This window comes from Somniosus microcephalus, chromosome 13, assembly GCF_052327205.1.
Source record: "Somniosus microcephalus isolate GS21.2 chromosome 13, FLI_Smic_1.0, whole genome shotgun sequence".
Lineage (NCBI taxonomy): Eukaryota > Metazoa > Chordata > Chondrichthyes > Squaliformes > Somniosidae > Somniosus > Somniosus microcephalus.
In genome coordinates, this window is record NC_140999.1 from 29,527,082 (window position 1) to 29,546,068 (window position 18,987).

The 18,987-nt window shown below is 44.0% G+C and overlaps 1 protein-coding gene across 1 annotated transcript in view; it reads left to right on the forward strand.

Moving 5' to 3' along the window:
- Window positions 1-18,987, forward strand: part of LOC147108173 (unconventional myosin-Vb-like) — a 196,481-nt gene that overhangs the window by 97,868 nt on the left and 79,626 nt on the right. The window contains exons 18-19 of the mRNA XM_086004704.1: window positions 2,582-2,690; window positions 18,459-18,670. Coding sequence (XP_085860830.1) covers window positions 2,582-2,690; window positions 18,459-18,670 — 321 coding nt within the window. The remainder of the gene's footprint in view (window positions 1-2,581; window positions 2,691-18,458; window positions 18,671-18,987) is intronic.

Sequence of the window (18,987 nt, forward strand, 5' to 3'; positions counted from 1 at the left end):
ACTACACAACCACAAACTTTGACTTGGGCTTTAACTATTAAACAAGTGAGTAGTAGAAGTAACATTACGTGCATTTTATAGTAGTTAAGCTTAGTTGTTCCTCATGTAATGGAAAATATTGGGCCGTAATTTGCTGTCAAAACAACGGTGAGCCTAGTCGCTCTTGCCGTTATTTATGCGCAAATGCTATACCAACTTCAGGCGAGGGCAGATGCATGGTTAAACCCAGAAGTTGCTGTCCGAGATGTGCCACTCCGCTTTTAGCTTTGCGAAAAATGCCATCTTGCAGTCTACCTCACTATTGAAATGCATTGAATGCCGTGAAGCTGCTGTATTTACACGGTAGATACGAACTAAACTTGCCACAGAAGATTAAGACTTGTCCATTTCAGTCTAAGTGCCCTTTTAATTAAGTGGAGTGTTAATTACTGCCAGTCAACCCCCCTGGCACTGAAAATTAGCTACTATAAGTGTGCAGTCTTATTCCTTCAGGTTTTAATTGTTGTTGGAGTTTTAAGGTTTAAAGAATTATTTTCCTTTCTGCTTTTTTTTCCTCTGTCAATCTAATTTTTCCTTTCCTCTCTTTCTCTCGCTCTCTCTCTGATTTTTCCATTGAATTCACCCACTCTAATTTACAATTTCTTCTCCGTCCTTGCGCCGTTAATTTTACAATCCTTCTGATTGGTTAAGGAGATGCACAGTTGCTTGCCCAGATCCCCGTTGCCCTCGCTGCGACGTTATCCGCTCGCACTTCCAGCAACTTGCAATGCAAAAAATTTAACAACCTAAATGGGCAAGTCTAACTAACGGCAGATGTTGTTAGATTCACTCCTACAACAAATTATGGCCCAATAGTTATAATTATGACAAAAGTAATATCCTCAGTAGTAGATTTTTTTCTCTCTGTTTACACATGCCATCTGGTGTGATCATCTTGTTCTGAAGGCTCCAGACAAACTTCCTGATTTGATAATAAATAACTTCATAAATTGAGAGCATGCAGAGTTAAAGAGCTAGATCCCAAAAAAAAACTTCCATTCAGACATGCATTTGAACAAACCCCATAAGAGATTTGTATATGAATGGAATGGCTTGTACATCAGCCACAGATGAAGCTACCAAAATCTGTAACATGTGTAAATTAAACTGGGATAGAATCTGAGTAAAGCTGGATATTAATCCTATATGTACAGTGACAGAAGCCAGTACTATGCTAAACCTTTGACTAAAATACTTAGTTTTTGTCATCCTCCTGATCCCTGGCAGACAGACAAAAATCTTGTTTGCAGGCTGTCTGGAAACCATTATGCATATACTACTGGTGGTAACGTAGACTGGCGAGGGCACTGCTGGTGGAAATTAATTTTGAAGCCAGCAAAAATCCTTCATACTTTGCAAACTATTAATGGTTGAAACCTGTGAAGTCAGTTTGTCTTTATAGCAATTTTAAGAGAATTGTTCCTTCAGCCCAGCACAGATTGATGTTTTTGCTGGTTCCATTGGTCGCGTGTGATTTTGCTTCATGGAAAATGAAGCTACTTAGCTGTGAATGTTGCAGTCTTAAAAACTTAAAGCATTTTGATGCATTTTCAGAAATTTGTGCCACCTTTTCCCTAAAATTGAACGTTAAAGAAAATTTCAATTGAACTTTTCAATAATAAAATTGATCAGATTTCATTTGCCCTATTTGCAAGTAACCATTGTGGTGGTGTCCGCAGTCATTGTTGGCCATTTTGTAAGTTTTACAAAACTTCGTATTATAGCTAGAAGTTACAAATGTTAGTATGAGCAATGCTGACTGCTGTTTGAGTTTGATGGATATTTTCTATGTTAATTAACAAATGTGGATATGAGTAGGGTGAGCCCAAGTATCTTGATCTTTAACCATTCCAATGAAAGAGGAAATACAAAATTGTAAGTATCTTTAAACCAGCTATAGTGCTTTGAGATGGGAGGAAAAATTGTCCTAGTGTGTTCCTAAACTATCACTTCCACAGAGCAATGCAGGTAGACTGTCTGCCAACCCCATTGGCTGTAAAATGGTGTATGATCTGGAGGGTGCAAAAGGTAATTGGAACACTTTCTTTCTAAAAATAGTCAAAGGCTCAAATCAAAGCCAATCCCCGCCCCCCCCCCCCCATATAATAATAATAGGAAGAAACAGCTTTTTAATTATCTGCAACACTGTGACCAATGCTTAAGATACATTGCATCTTTTTGCAAGTGCACAGGACTGGAGGCAGAGAAAAGACACCAATATAACCATGGATCATGCAAAAGGCTGAACAGAATATAATGATTACTTATATAATAAAGTGCATTGCACCTATTTCCTTCTAACATTAGGAAGCCTGTGCATGACAACCAATGAATTCCAGCGCACACCTCAGTCATGAAGAAAGGTTATGATCACACTGGCAACATCAAGTAGTGTGTTTGTCATGTTTGGATGCAGGAACATGGTTCTATAAAATTAATTTGCTGGGGCTGAATGATCCGTTTCTTTGCTGTAGCATTCTGAGATTCTATAATAGATTGACTTTTGTGTAGAAGTTTACTAATGCTCAGTTTTGTTTTTCAGATGGACCTATGTAGATTTTTTTAGCCGCTATAGAGTTTTGATGAGAAAAAATGACATTCATGTAAACAAGAAGCAGACCTGTAAAAATGTGTTGGAAAATCTAATCAAGGTAATCAGTTCTGTGCTGTATTTTTGACATGCTTAAAGGGCAATGTTACTGTGGGGGAGGGTGCCCTTTATATTGAAAGCTCTTTTCTGGGTCTTGATCAGAACATTTATTTGAAAATGTTTGTTTATTTCTTGATGAACTGGTTACTTGATTTACAGATTTACTTTGCATATTTAATTCACAGTATCTGGCATTTTTGCTGTATGTACAAAAATCATTAATGAAAATATACAGTTGGAACTGAAGCAATTACTTTAATTCATATTATATTCTGATACCCCATTAACTGTTGGAGGTTGAGATGTTCAAATCTTCATCTACATGCCTTATTGCTAGCTTGTGAAGCAGCCCTGTTTGTATTGTGGCTGGTTTCAGAAATCACCAGGTTTTGGGCTGGGAGGAGGTAATGTGAAATGGAAAATGCTGCTCCTGCCTTACTGTTACCAGTTTGTATTTTAACACCATGGTAATTCTCCCTCCTAACTGCTTTCTGCAAGAGGATCCCACGAATCATGAAATGCACATTGTGCTTGTGGGCATGTAGTGTTTTTGTGACGCTTCAGCTTATTAAATATTCTTCTGCCGCTGCCTATGCAGAAACCAAGGAATTAAGACAGATTTCTCTGGCAAGTGAGCAAAACTCTTATCTAACTTTACTATTTACATTATTCAGCTTTTTCCCGATACCTCTTGGCCTTAGCAGCGCAGGGGTAATTATACTTGGAGTATTCAATCTGTTTATCATTATGTGGGTATCATTTGATTCATCAGTTAGCTAGATGTAATGAGATAACCAGGAAAGAAACAGCTCTTAAAGACCATTTCTTATGCAGATAGGAGTGAATTCTAAAGTGTGTTTTTTAAATGCAGGAAACCCCTCTGATGGTTTTCAACCACAAGAAATGAATCTATACAGAGTCCAGGAATTAACTTTCCATGGAGGCAAGAAATTCATTATGGGTTGGGAACGGTTTCCTGCCGATGTGCAGATCCTAAAATTCACATGCTGAATCCTGTCCAACTCTGCAAAATTTATCTACACCAGGCGAGCAACAAAACAAAATTAAATTGGGTTGGGGGTTCATGTTGAGTAGCATTTCCTGATGGCGTGCATTTAAGAGACCAGCTTATATTTCTCCCTGTTCAGCAGGTCTTTCTGTCTTTGGGTATTAGTGATCAAAGCTAATTAGAGGCGATTGATCGATCCGCTATCTGTGGTTTGTTCTTCAAGGATTTTTTAAATGTGGGTTCTTAACATAAACCAATCCAATGTACAATGCTGAATAAAGGAGAAGATTCATATTACAGTGAGGAGGATTCGGGAATTTAAGGCTCGAGGGCAGAGATGGCCAAACAGACAATGTCAGCTTGGCTCGGTGGTAGCCTCTTGATTCACTGATTTCAGTAGGTTGAGAGTTGAAGCTTGATCCCAGACTCTGCCCACATAATGTAGGTTTGACACTTCAGTGTAGTAGAGGGGAATGTTGCATTGTTGAAACTGCTGTCTTTCAAATGAAATGTTAAACTGAGGTACCATCTGTAGTGATCAATAACATGTCATTCTGTGGTGGACACTAGGTGGAGCAGTCGAGCTGTATATAGTTGTATGTATAAGACTACACTACCCAGCTATATATTATATTAAGACTACATTACCCATGAGGCACTAGGCTACCCACAAGGCAGCAGTCAAGATGAAAGCTCTACAAGATGCTGTACAAGTCCACATGTGCTCAATAAAAGTAACTAGCAAAAGCTAGCTGTGTTCATAATAAGAATGTCTATTTATTAATGAACATAACACCATCTGCCTGATCATTGATATAAAAGAACTCGTGGCACTATTTGAAGAGGACTGGCCAACATTTATCCCTCAACTTCCACTGACCTAGACAAAAAGGAGAGGATGACAAAAGGGAATACGAACAAATTAGGAAAGAAGTCAAAAAAACAATTAGGAAGGTGAAGAGAAACTACGAAATTAAATTATCAAGGAATATAAAAAGAAATAGTAAAGTAGTCTACAGACACACAAATAACAAAAATCCGGATAGGGCCACTAAGGGATACACAAGATAAACTCCCAGGTAATGGCAGAAATATTAAACAATTACTTTGCCTCAAGGGAGACTAACATGGTGGGCATGACATTGGAAGAAGAGATCAGAAAAGATATTGACATTTAAGATGGGTGGGGGGAAGATCATTGATGAACCAATTAAAGACCCCTGGTCTGGATGGATTGCATCCACACATTTAAAAGTAAAGAAAGAGATAGCAGAGGCACTTTTTTTTTTTTTTTTTTTAATAAATGTAAATGTATTTATATTTGAAAAGGTAGTAATGCCAGAGGATTGGCGGACAGCTGATCTGAAAAGCAGAGAAATTGTTAAACTTGTATAGAACCCTGGTTAGACCACACTGAGTACTGAGAACAGTACTGGCCACCTTATAAAAAGGATAGAGGCACTGGAGAAGGTGCAAAAAAGATTTACGAGGCTGAAAACCGAACTAGAGGTTATACCCATCAGGAAAGATTGAACAGGCTTGGGACCTTTTCTCTAGAAAAGTGAAGACTAAGGGGTGACCTAATAGAGATCTTTAAGATTATGAAAGGGTTTGACAGGGTAGATGTAGAGAAACTATTTCCACTTGTGGGGGAGACCAGAACTAGGAGCCATCAATACAAGATATTCACTAATAAATACATAGGGAATTCAGGGGAAACTTCTTTACACAGGGAGTGGTTAGAATGTGGAACTTGCTACCACAGAGTAGTTGAGGTGACTAACAGATGCATTTAAAGGGAAGCTAGATAAGCACATGAGGGAGAAAGGGATAGAAGGTTATGTTGATGGGGTTAGATGAAGAAGGGTTGGAGGAGGCTTGTGTGGAGCATAAACACCGACATGGACCACCTCCGTTCAGCCCGTAAGGGTGACCCCGAGCTTCCGGTCGCCTGTCATTTTAATTCACCGCCCCATTCCCACTCGGACCTCACCGTCCTTGGCCTCTTGCATTGTTCCATGGAAGCTCAACGTAAACTCGAGGAACAGCACCTCATCTTCCGATTAGGCACTTTACAGCCTTCCGGACTCAATATAGAGTTCAACAATTTCAGATCATAACCTCGGCCCCTATTACATTTTTACTTATGTTTTATCCACACCTTTGTTTTGGTTCTCCCCCCCCCCCTTTTTTTCTCTCCCACATGGCAGCTGTCTCCCATTCTGCCAGCGCATTTCGCACCTAATCTAGAGCTGTCTTTTGTCTCCACTAGTCCTATCACCATCTCATCTCGTTTTGAATACCTCTTAATGTCTCTCCTCTTGTTCTCTCCCAGCCTGGCCTCTTAATCTATTTCATTCCCTGTGCCTCTTTAGTCTTGACAAAGGGGTTTGACCCGAAACGTTGACTCTAATTACTCTCCACGGATGTTGCCTGGCCTGCTGAGTTTTTCCAGCATTTTCTGTTGTTATTTCCGACATGGACCTGTTGGGCCGAATGGCCTGTTTCTGTGCTATAAATACTATACAATACTATGCAAAACATTTCTCTCATTGCTGTTTGTGGTACCTTGCTGTGTGCAGATAGGCTGTTTAATTTTTCTAGGTAGGTAACTGCACTTCAAATGAAATGCTGAGATATTTCTTGACATGAAATGCACTATATAAATGTGAGTTTTCTTTCTATTTTTGGCTATTTTGTTTAGCCACCGTGCCCTCTATTCCGGTTCCAGCAATGCAAATGAATGAAGGATGCCATCAGCTACAGCTATATGTTTTTAATTCATTGTAATATGTTAACTATTCCTAGCAAAGACAACTGTCCTTCTGATGTTACAGTACTAATGAGTGGATCCTTGGCTGATATTTCTGAAAAATAAAGCCTTTCCTTTTTATGATGCAGACATCTGTTTAGGAAATAGATTATGTGTGATTTAATGAATCTTTTTCTCACGCACGCTCTCAATGAAACAGTCTCTCTCTCTCTCTCTTTCTCCCTCCTTCTCCAAGATTTTTTAATGTGTTAATTGCAGAATTGTGTTCTCAAATACAAACTGTCAACTACCTAATTTTGGCAAGATTAATTCTTTGCAATATGTCTCTTAAATTGAGTCTTCCTCCTGGAAGGATTAATAATGGTTTTCATACTGCCCAATGTGAAGTTACTAACTTTTTCTTTTAAATGTTCAGTAGTGTGTTTTGCATTAGGTTTGCTTTCTAGCTTATGATCTATAAAACCCTAGGGGGGGAGAAATTCAGTATCGCCATGTTTGGGGCGTTCTACTCGAGCGAGCGTGAAATTTAGCGCCCGGTGCAAATTATCGCCACCTATTGCTAAATTGACCTGCTTCGCCCCAGGAGGTGCTTGGAGCGCTAAAACAAGCGCTGCACGACTGTCCTAAGGTGTTAAGCCGGAGAAGCGAGGTGCTACCACCGAGGGCGGGCGCAGCGCAGGTGCGGCCAGTTAGCGATTGCACGCAGACACGCTGGCGCCGGTCAGCTCTTAAAGGGGAGGTTCGATCTTGGATTGCAGCCACACCCTGCACATCGGAGCCCTGATTCTCGGCCTGGCCAGACCTGCTGCCACATTCTAACGCCTAGGACCATGAAGAGGGTCAGGGAGCGAGCGCAGCGGTTCAGTGAGGGGGCCCTGCAGGCTCTGGTTGGCACGGTGGAGCGTAGGCGATCTCTCCTGTACCCGGACGGTGGCAGGAGGCCGCTGCCCGGCGACTATCGAAAAGCTTGGAGGGAGATGGCTCACAGAGTGACCTCCAGCAGCATGGTGCCTAGGACCCCTGTGCAATGCAGGAAGAAGTTCAACAACCTCACTCAGGTCGTCAGGATGAGTACCCTTTTCAGTATCCTTTTCATCCCTGCATGTGCACCTCACTATGGCCAAAGGGTTCGGAAAGCCCCAATGCCCAGCCCTCATCCAACACCTATGGGCCTTTCATGAAACTCACACGCACATTCAGCACTTTACACACTAAGGGCTATTTGACCATGGGAGGCAGTGCAGCCAAGATCAGGGCTTCACACTGTACTCGGAGCCTGTCCTTTCTCTTGCAGGGCAAGCTGGCCCATAACGGGAGGCAGCAGCAACGGACTGGGGGAGGCTGGCCTCACCTTCAAGACCTCGGCCATCTGGAGCAGCGAGTCCAGCGGATTATGGCAGGCCGGATGATTGGCCCCGTCGCCAGTGGAGATGCCGACCCCATTCTGGACAGCAATGGTAAGGTCATCACCTTTTTGACACCTCTCCTTCCACTTGTGCCTCACACCAGCATCCTTTGCCACTATCGAACCAATACAGTGCATTGCAGCACTCATGCCTCCCTCGCTGCCACCCTGTCCTCATGCTAAAGCAACTCTTGTACCTCCCTGCTTTCAGATGCTGATTCGCCAGGTGAGGAGGCGGGCCCTCAAGCTGCCACTGAGATTCTGAAGGCGCGGAGGAAGAGGAATCCGGACCATCAGTGCCACCCTCAGCCGAGGCAGCCCATGGCCATAATGGGGACACGTCTTCCCTGGAGGGAAGCAGGGGGGAAGGGTCTGAGGAGGCTGAAGCTCCGGGGCCCAGCGGGCTGCAGCAACGCGGGGGTGGGGGGTTAGGGAAGCTCGGCGGCCTTCTCCCCGGATGGGGGACGAGTCTGGCCTCAAGTCCTGCTACAGTGAGCGCAGAAGAGGTGCGGCTCCTCGCTGAAATGGACGCCCAGGCGGAGCAGAGGCACACTGAGCTCATGGCTGCAGTGGCAAGGATGCCCAAATCCATTGAGTCACTGGCAAGGAGTGTCCAGGACTTCGGTGCAGCACTGGCAAGGAGTCTGCAGGACTTCGGTGCAGCACAGGCGGCTTCCACGCAAGTGCTTAGTGGTGCAATGCAGTCAGTGGCTGGTCTGATGCAGACGCAGATTGAGGCCACACGAGCACTGACTGCTGCCACCCTCGCTGGATCGGGCACGAATCGCCGGGGCCCTCGCCGCGCCACAGCAGGCCAGCAGTCTGTGCTTCAGCAGATTGCTCTGCATGCTGCAGTGCTGCCCCGTGGGAGTGCCAGTGTGTCGTCCGACTAGGGAGTGGCTGTCCTCTGTCAGGATGGCAGCATTCCTGCTGCCAACACTGTCACTTCACCACTGCAGCTGCCACCACCTGTAGGATAGACTGCTGCCGCCCATGCAGAGTTGGAGCAGTCAGCAGCTGGGCCCTTCAGACCCAGAGCTGGTCCAGGCTGTACCTCAAGGGCATCTGCAGTCTCAGTTTCTGACACTCAGCAGCCTTCGCCCAGCCTTGCTGCAGCCACTGGGGTCCCATTGCGGGGGAGCTGCAGGGTGGGAAGGGGCCAATCTCGCAAGCGAAGCAGATCACCCTTGAAGGGCAAAAAGTAGGAGGTGTGGCAAAATGCTGTTAATTTTTTTAGTGAAGGCCGAGGATCGTGGCCATTTTTTGTTTACTCTTTTGTTCGTTGTCTCCAGGTTGAGAGAGCCAGTTATGTGTCTGTCTGCTTTTTTTGGGGTTTCTCTCTATTACTTTGTGATGCAGGAAGGGCACACAGTTTGTTAAATAAAGAAGTATCTTTATTCAGGTTGTGCATGTTTGCTCTTCGAACTATTTGTTGCCTTGACCAGCTTGGGTTGCGGAACGGTTCCATTCATGTTCTTTCAATGACACAAGCCATTCCCTCAGAGGGGGCCTAGAACCGACTTGCAATAAGCTGCTGATGGACGGCCCTTGCACTTTGTGCCTCCCTCCTGTCCTGGTGCTGCTCCTCTGCTGGTGCTCCAATGTCTGGTGGCATTGGCTGAGTCCTGAGGATTGCCAGGTTATGCAGCATGCAGCACACTACAACGAAATGGGAGACTCGCTCAGGTGAGTACTGAAGGGCTCCCCTGGAATGGTCCAGACAGCAGAACCGTTGCTTTAGCACGCTGATTGTGTGCTCAGTGATGTTCCTGGTCGCTTGATGGCTCTCATTGTATCGTTCTTCAGCAGGGGTGCTGGGCGCATGGAGCGGGGTCATCAGCCAGGTGCACAGAGGATAGCCCAAGAAGCCAGCCTCCTGGGGGAGCCGGGGCTTCGAAAAGGTCTGCCACAGAAGTCTGGCGCAGGATGAAGGCGTTGTGGCTGCTGCCTGGAAAGCGGGCATTGACAGCTAGTATCAGCTGTCTGTGGTCACACACCAACTGGACGTTCAACGAATGGAACCCCTTCCAGTTGCGGTAATCCTCGGCATTTTCTTGCAGCACCCGCAAAGCCACTTGCATGCAGTCAATGGCGCCCTGGACCATGGGGTAGCCTGCTATTCTTGCAAATCCCATTGCACGCTCTTGCTGCTTGTCCAGGGTCATGGGGAAGGAAATGTACTGTCGTCTCCTTTTAAAGAGGGCATTCGTGACTTGGCGGATGCAGCAATGCACCGCGAACTGGGAGACATTGGCAATGTCCCCAGTAGCGGATTGGAAGGAGCCGGTGGCATAGAAGTTGAGAGCCGCTGTCTCCTTCACTGCCACCGACAGAGACGTCTTGCTCCTCAGTTGAGGCTGCAGATCTGGCTGAAGCAGGTGGCAGAGCTCAGTGACCACCTCCCTGCTGAATTGAAGCCTCCGAAAACACTGCTCCTCAGACATGTTGAGGTATGAGAACTGTTGGCGGAATACCCTGGGAGGGTAAGGCCTCCTGTGCCGACGCCTGTTGGCCCTCCTCCGTCTGGCCATGATTGGCACACTCTCGGCGTCTCTGAGCCCTCTCAATGCAATGGAGAAACCCAACGTTTCCACCCATTGCAGCCCCATAGTATGTGGCCACTCAAGGTTATGCCAGTGAAAAATCAAACCGACTACAAAGTTCTGGGCCGAAGCCAGAAGTACCTCTGCAAGCGCTGACTCAATGCAGAAAGCTCTCTCCCTTTGTCTCTCTGCAAATCTCTCTCTCTCTCTCTTTTTCTCTTTTTTTCTCTCTCTCTCTCTCTCTCTCTCTCTCTCTCTCTCTCTCACACAGGAGTGGTCCAAAAATGGCTACCAGGAAGAGCCCCCTTTAAATAGTGCCCCCCCCCCCCCCAAGCGACTGGGAACTGTTCCAGTCAGCCAGTCGCTGGGAGCGCCAGGCGGAAAGGAGGGGGGCACCACTGAAGTTCCGGTTCGGGGTGCCCTAAGGGCGTTGCACCATGAAATGACGTCAGGATCTGCGCGCGCAGCTGAGCGGGCGTTGCGGTCTTGCGCCGTCGCTAAATGTCCGCTCAATTTTGCGAGAGGTGCAGGTCTCGCCGTGCCTGGGCACTAGCTGCATCGCGCCCCTCTTAAGGCGCTAACAACTGAATTTCTCCCCCTAGATATTCTAATGAACTGTCATAAATATTGGCTGTTTTGTCTCAAAAATTTTTGCTGCATTTCTGGGCTGCTCTTTTCCTCACCTCCAATTCTAATTTACAAAATGGCCCATCTGATATAATTTTGTGACATGGCAGAATAATTTATGGAACCTAAAATCCTGAATCAGCTGAGTGGATGCAGAATTAATGAGTAGAGATTAGAAGGAAATATGTCCCTATAAAAGTGGAACAGACTCGCAGCAAAAGCTGTTAATTCTGTTAATTTAAAAAAAAAAACTAAAGCTGGACAAACAACAAAGGTTTGAAGATAATTGGAGGGGGAGAAAGAATTAAAAAAAAAAAAAAAAAACTCCTCTTGAAATTAGCCAAAATTTGTCCCGATCTTGCCATGGGAGCTTCCGCTTAAATTTCCTGCGGCGCTTGTTTTCCTACACCAGAACATAATGGCCCAGAAATTAGGTTCGGGGGCTTGCCGCGCGTGCAAGCCCCCGATGTGCACTTACCCGGCGCGCCGACAGCTGAAGTCTGGGACTGCTTGGAATTCCTGTCACTGGCCCGGTTCAGCTGTCGGCGCACTGTGCTTGCCTGATCCAGCGGCATAGTTAGTTCGATGTGCCAGCTGGGATCAGGTGAGCACTGGGCAGCCAATCAGGGGAGGGGAAACTTCATTCATGAGTTTGATAGTAAGAACTGTCAAACTCATGAAAACTATGGGCGTCCAAAACACTACTAAAACTTAAAATAATTTTTTTTTTAAATCCCACTAATTAAATGAACTATAAATAACTTTAAAATATTTTAAACAATCAAATTTTTGAAAAAAATAATTTTTTAAGAAATCGGGTCTAAAAATAAACTTACCTTGCTGTAAAGTCCTTAAAAACAATAAAGCTGTGGAAAAAATGTTATAATTTTAAATAATAATAGACCACTTACCTTAAAGAATCAAGTCCTTGCGTCTCCTTTTTACATTTCTAAAAAGTTCAGGCCCTTACACACGGGCAAACCTGTCAAAAAGAAGGAAGTTCAACGCGTGCACGCAGAGTCCTGCGCGCACGCATTGGACCTCTGAACCCCTTGGAGGAAATGCCGGTTTCCCGCGCATGCGCTGTGCATGCTGAAATCCGGCACTTCCAACGGGCCCACGCGTGAGTACCCCGTCCGGGTCTACGTGTGAGCACCCCGTCCGTACTCACGCGTTGGGACCGGAATTACTGGCCCAATAACTGACAAAACAAGTGCAAATACAGTGTCACCAATAGGGGAAATATATTGGGGCTGTTGTTTTCTGTCATGAACATTGATCGTAAATTTGAGAATATTGTATTTATATCCATATTAAAAACCTAGTTTCCTTGGCTTGTCCACATAATTAGTCAAGATCCCCCTTGAATGTTATCTTTGATATGTTAGTCACATGACAATGTAAGAACTACCTTCCTGCATATCCTTTGTAAACTGTCAGAACATACCATTGTAAAATTAAGTAGTCAGTTTCCAAAACTGTTTTTCCCCCCCACTATAGTATCTAAATACACTCTTACTATCGGTCATTGTGTTTTTTGCAGTTTGTTTTGGATATTCTAGGATTAAAATTGAAGATTAAAGTCCTACTAAGACCTACATTTAACCTTCTGAAACTACCACCACCTGTAAGCATAAAGATCATGAAAGAATACTGTCAAAAAACCCATGATTACAACATTAATTGCGTTTAATATTCATCACCATGCAGATCAGCTGTTAGTACAGTACTTCCTAATACTGAGACATTGCATGCTAGCAATTGATGAATATGTTTGTGGAAATAATAGTTTGAAGTAGGCAAAAATCTAAAGCTTAAATACAAATTTGGCAGCTGAGCTTTGGGGAATCTAGTTACAAGAATTTAAAAAAAAAAAAAAAAAAAAAAAATTAAAGACCGAGCTAGTCCTAGAAAATGTTAGTATGCAAAGATTGTGAGGCTGCAGTCCTGCCCCCAGTAACCCATCGTCCCAGCAACTGAAAATGAGGAAAACTGCTGCAAATGCAATGCACAAATTTAGGGATCTTGTGTGTTCTTGCAGAGCTTGATGTGTCCGCGCCACATGTAGAATGGACCATTTTTTAATTCCATTTTAAATTCCAGTAATTTTAGTTATGGGGATTTCAATGTTTTTCAAGCTGTTGTCTAATAGTGTGTGATATTAGGGTGATTAGAATACAGGGTGTGTTTTATGGGGAGACCTTGGAAATAACTGATATTTCCTCCGTGACATGAACAGCTGAAAAGGAGCACAGTCCACTCCAAAAGTGGACAATTTCCAGCTATGCTTGACATTTATCCTATTTTTTTCTCTGTTGTGGTATTGATTCACTTGAGAATATCCAGCTTGTGCTGCTGCTGTCGACTGACCTAATGTGCTTAAAGGTGCCTGTTGTGTCTGCTTGTGTTCTTATATACTATATATATTACGTACATTTTAGTTCATTTTTAGTTAGTGCTTTTACTCAGCTGTATTTCTGCTTTGTTTCTGTGCTGCCGCATGGTGCGGAGTGATACAAGATGTTCGACGCTGCACTGTGCACTGCCCGTGCAGTGTGCCACATAGCAATATAACTACACCATACCAAAGTAGTTCCATACCAAAGTAGTTCCATTTAACGATGTGCTACTATAACAATGTAACATCCCTCTTTCTCAAAAAACTAAAACATTAAATTTAACAATTTAAATTAACAAATATTATATCTAGACTATTATCAACTACAAAGAATCGTGAGTTTTTTATTCGCGATATCGCTCAGGTGGTTGGATGTTGTCCCTCCATCTTGTGGATTTGGTGGTGACCATTCCTCTCTGCGGTGTTTTGGTGTGTTCCGCTCTCGTCGTTGCTGTCACCTTTGGAGTTGGAGTGTGCATGCTCGTGGTTGTTTGATTTGTAGCGCTTGTTTCTGGTGTTGTACTGCTTGTGGTAGCTGGTGTTGTCAATTTTGCTGATGTCTGCTGCTTAACCAGTTCAGGTGAAGGTCTGATGTGGAGTCTGTTCCATCTGTATTGGTTACCAGGTTCGGTCTCTATGAAGTAGGATCTTGGAGTATCAGTTTTTCCAATGACCTTGGCTGGATTCCAGGTTTTCAACACCGGGTCTTGCACATGCACTGATTGTCCATTCAGCAATTCTGGTAGCGTCTGCATGTTTATCGAAATGTTTGCTTCCTACGATTTGTGCTTCTGCCAGCTTTTGTCTGAAGTCCTCCTGGTCCTGGGGAGGATGTATTTTTGCTGGTAGTGTAGTCTTAAACTTCCTCCAATTCCGCAGGTGATTTCATGTCTGCTTTCAGTGGTGTTGATCTGAGTGATAGGAGGGCAAGGTCTTGGTTTTCCCCCATCTCTCTACTTTTGATGAGAGTTCTCTTGACAGTCTGGATCTGTCTTTCGATGAACCCGTGTCCCCTTGGGAAACATGGGGATGAGGTTACTATTTTGAACCCATACTTTTCTGCCAGAGCTCTGAATTCACTCGATGTGAACTGGGTTCCATTGTCACAGATTACCTTTTCCGGGATTCCTTGTCCAGCAAACAAGCTCTTTGCAATCCTGGTGGTAGTTGTGGCTTTCAAGTCTTTCATCTTTCTCACAAAAGGAAACTTGGAATAGTAATCTGCCACTATGAGATACCATTCTTGATTGCACATGAAGAGATCTGCCCCAACAGTGTGCCATGGTCTTGACGGTATTTCACTAGGTACCATCTCTTTCTGTTGTGTATTTCTGGCATATACCACATGCAGAGACCATCTGTTTGATATTTTTGTACATGCCTATCCAGTATACAGCTGATCTGGTTCTCAGCTTGCATTTTTCCATTCCCATGTGGCCTTCATGTATGAGATGGAGAAATTGTGTCTGCATCGTCTTTGGCACGATGATCTTCTACTGCAATATTGTCTTTAATCGTCCAGTATTGACGAATTGTCGCCTGTACCTGCTGGATATTCTCCGGCCACCCCTGTATCACTTGTGTGAGTAGTTGCAACTCCTCATCTCTGATTTGACTGAGCTTTGTAGGGGTAACATTCACTAGGTGGTGGATTTTTACTGTTAGACCCTCCATCTCATGTTTCTCATATGGTGACAATCGAGACAACGCATCTGCTAGCACCATTTCCTTTCCTGGCTTATATTTAAGCGTGAAGTCATAGCTTTGGATCCTTAGAAGTAGTCTTGCAGGCGCTTTGCACAGATTCTTCTTATAGATCTGTTCTAGTGGACGATGGTCACTCTCTATTGTAAATCGCCTGCCATATAGGTATGTATGGAATTTCTTGCATCCGTACACTACTGCTAATAGTTCTCTTTCTATGTTGGCGTATCTCGTCTCGGCTGACGTCAAGGCCTTTGATGCGAAAGCTATCGGCTTTCCTTCCTGCACCAGAGCTGCCCCTAGTCCTCTGGTAGAAGCGTCTACTTGCAGAGTGACTGGTTTTCTTCTGTCATAATATGACAGACTTGTTTCTTTGCACAACAGTTCTTTAAGTTGTTTGAAATTCCTTTCGTGTGATTCAGACCACTGGTGTTCGGCGTCTTCTTTCAATAGCTCTCTGAGATTTGTTGTATGTTCCGACATGTGTGGGATGAAAGAACTCATGTATTGGACCAAGCCGAGGTAACTCCTCAGCTCTTTCTTGTCTTTGGGTGGTTTCATTTCAGCAATTGCCGCAATCTTCTCTGGATTTGGCTTGACTCCCTCTGGTGTATAAATCATACCGAAGAATTGGCATTCCTTGACTTTAACTCTGCACTTATCTGCATTTAACTTGATGCCAGCCTTCCTGGTACTCTCCATGGCCTCATGTAGGTGCATGTCATGGTCTCTTTCATCTGCTCCATAGATCTGAATATCATCTATTCCTATAGCTCCTTCACAGCCTCTGTATGTCTCGTCTATTTTCTGCTGAAAGATATCTTGACTGACCTTTAGCCCGGATGGTAGCCGCAGGAATTTGTAACGCCCAAATGGTGTGTTGAATGTTGTCAGTGTTGTTGATTCCTCATCCAACTTCACGTTCCAATATCCATTTCTGGCATCTAGTTTTGAGAAAACCTTGGCTCCTGCCAGGGATGGCGTAATCTCCTCTAGCGTTGGGGTGGGATAGTGGTCCCTCTTTATCACCTGGTTTAGATCTTTGGGGTCCAAACATATTCTGAGACGCCCGTTTGGCTTTTCTAGTACCACAATTGAGTTTACCCAGTCTGTGGGTTCAGTGACCTTTACAATCACTCCCTTTTCTTCCATCTCCTTTAGCTCTCTTTCAAGCTTTGTCTTCAGCTCAATGGGTACTTTTCGTGGAGCATGGATAACGGGCTTTACCTCCTGGATCGATGGTGATGTGGTATTGGAAATCTCCGAAACATCCCACTGTATCATCGAAACATTCCGGATACATGTCTCTCAAGTCTTTTTTACTCTTGATTTGTGGGCAGTTCTCAAGTGGGGTGTTGCTGTCTATCTTCAGTGGCGTTTCCGTCCGCTCGTGATGCACTGAGATCAATCTCAACTTCTCGCAGCTGTTTAATCCCAGGATCGCTGGCCCCTCAGTGTCGGTGACATAGAACATGCAGTTGATATTCTTTCTTTTATGTGTCCCTTTGATAAAGGTTATTCCGAGTTGTTTAATCTCACTCCCCCCGTATGTTGTCAGCGTGACATTACTTGCCTTTAAACAACCATTTTTCGGGTAGCCATCTTCTCTCAGGTTTTCGGGAATGATCTGCTGGTACAGTCTCAATGGGAGAATGTTGCTCTGCGCCCCTGTGTCCAGCTTCAACTTTAAATTGATGGTTGTGGGCCGACCTTTGACTTTTTTGATTTGGATGATGGTGTGCAATTCTCTCCTCGGAGTATTTTCCGCTCTGGACATCTCGTGAAGCTGTATCTTTATGGTTTCGATGTTTAGTACATTGTCATGATCATCATCATCATCCTGCTCATCCATGGCATGGATATTGTGTTTCTTTCTCTGGTTCTGCTGTCCGCCTTTGTTTTTGACGTATGTTCCTTTTTTCGTTCTACACCTCTTTTCCCAGTGGTTTAGTTTGCCACATGCATTGCAGCTTGTTCCATATGCTGGACATTTCCTCTTGTCTGTGTAATTGTGCGGTCTTCCACAATTTCTGCACGTTTCCCCCGTTGTCGTGTGCATGTCTTTGTGTGTTGTACTTTTCTCTCTCTGCATCCACTCTGTTGTCCGTCTCAGAAGCCGTCTGCCTGTCAGCCGTTTGAGAAATCAGCGTTTTCATTTGCTGCTTCATGAGCTCTCGCAGTATCTATAGCCTCTGTTATTCCGAGCTTTTCTTTTCCTATCAGGGCTTTTTGTACCTCTACATGCGCTGACCCCCATATTAGCTGGTCCACTAGCCTTTCCTCCATTTCCTTAAATTTACACTTGCTGGCTTCATTTCTCAGCCTTGTCAGGAAATTGTCAGCTGTTTCACCGGGTTCCTGTCTTAGACTCTGGAATTTGTATCTGTGTATACGGTGATTGGATTTAGGCTCTAGATGGTTGCTGAATTTATCAAAAATTGTCGCAGGGTTTTCCATTTCCTCTTCAGTCAAACTCCAGCTATTGTACAAATCTAGACCTTTTTCTCCTGTCCACAACAGAATGTAACTAACCTTTTCCTCATTGGTAGTATCCTTCAGGAAGCTTTTGAATGTAAGCTCACATTTCTGTTTGAACTTGCGGAATGCTTCTACTATATAGTCGGCTTCCCAGTTATGAGGGGTTGCATTTGCGCAGTCAGTGCTGTCATTTAAGTTTCCCGTACGATTCACTCTCAATCACCGCATAAAATCACTTTTCGTCGTAGTTCGTATAGCACAATTTTGTACTCTTATACCGCTGCCACCATGTTGTGTCTCCTTGTGTTCTTATACTATATATATTACAGACACTAGTTCATTTTTAGTTCGTGCTTTTACCCAGCTGTATTTCTGCTTTGTTTCTGTGCTGCCGCATGGTGCGGAGTGATACAAGATGTCCGACGCTGCACTGTGCACTGCCCGTGCACAGTGTGCCGCATAGCAATATAACTACACCATGCCAAAGTAGTTCCATACCAAAATAGTTCCATTTAACGATGTGCTACTTATAATAACAATGTAACAGTGCCCCAATCCGACTTGCCTGTTTTCATTGTAATGTGTTCAGGACCCTCGGCCCAAGCATAGCACATGCAGAATTGCAAGAGGGAAATATTACACTGTGACTGACCCTGTTTTTATGTAAGGACAAGGATAGGTATAGAGATAGATTTTTACTTATTGATATTGCTGGTATCTGGATTTATGATCTGCAAATATAAAAATGGAAATAGTAAGTCTCGTGATTTTGGATTTTTTTTGTAGGAGGGCAACAGTAGCTGCTTTATAAGGAATTCTTTATTATCCACAGGAGAAGAACAAATATCAATTTGGAAAGACCAAGATCTTCTTTTGTGCAGGACAAGTAGCTTACCTAGAAAAGCTCCGTTCAAACCAGCTCCGAACTGCCTGCATAATGGTACAGAAAATGATGAGAGGTTGGCTTCAAAGGAAAAAATATCAGCAGACATGCAAAGCCGCCATCATCGTACAGAAATATACAAGGAGATTTCTAGCGAAACAGTAAGTGTGGTCACATGTCGCAACACACCACGAGCTAAGGTTAATTGCACAGTGCGGTGAGGAAACTTGTGTTTGCTGTTGGTGACTCAAACTAACCACCGTTCCAAGAAAGCTGTGACTCAAATGTTTGCTCCAATTACCTATCCTGCAAGGAACCCTCATTTGTACACATTTTTATCTTCAAGGTTAATACTAAGTGCATGTACATAGCTAGGTAATGCACGATTTAGAAATAATTCTCAACTTGTGTCACTTGCCACCGCACATCCTTCTTCGACTGACAATGATGAGTTGGATCATACTGGATATTTCTTCTG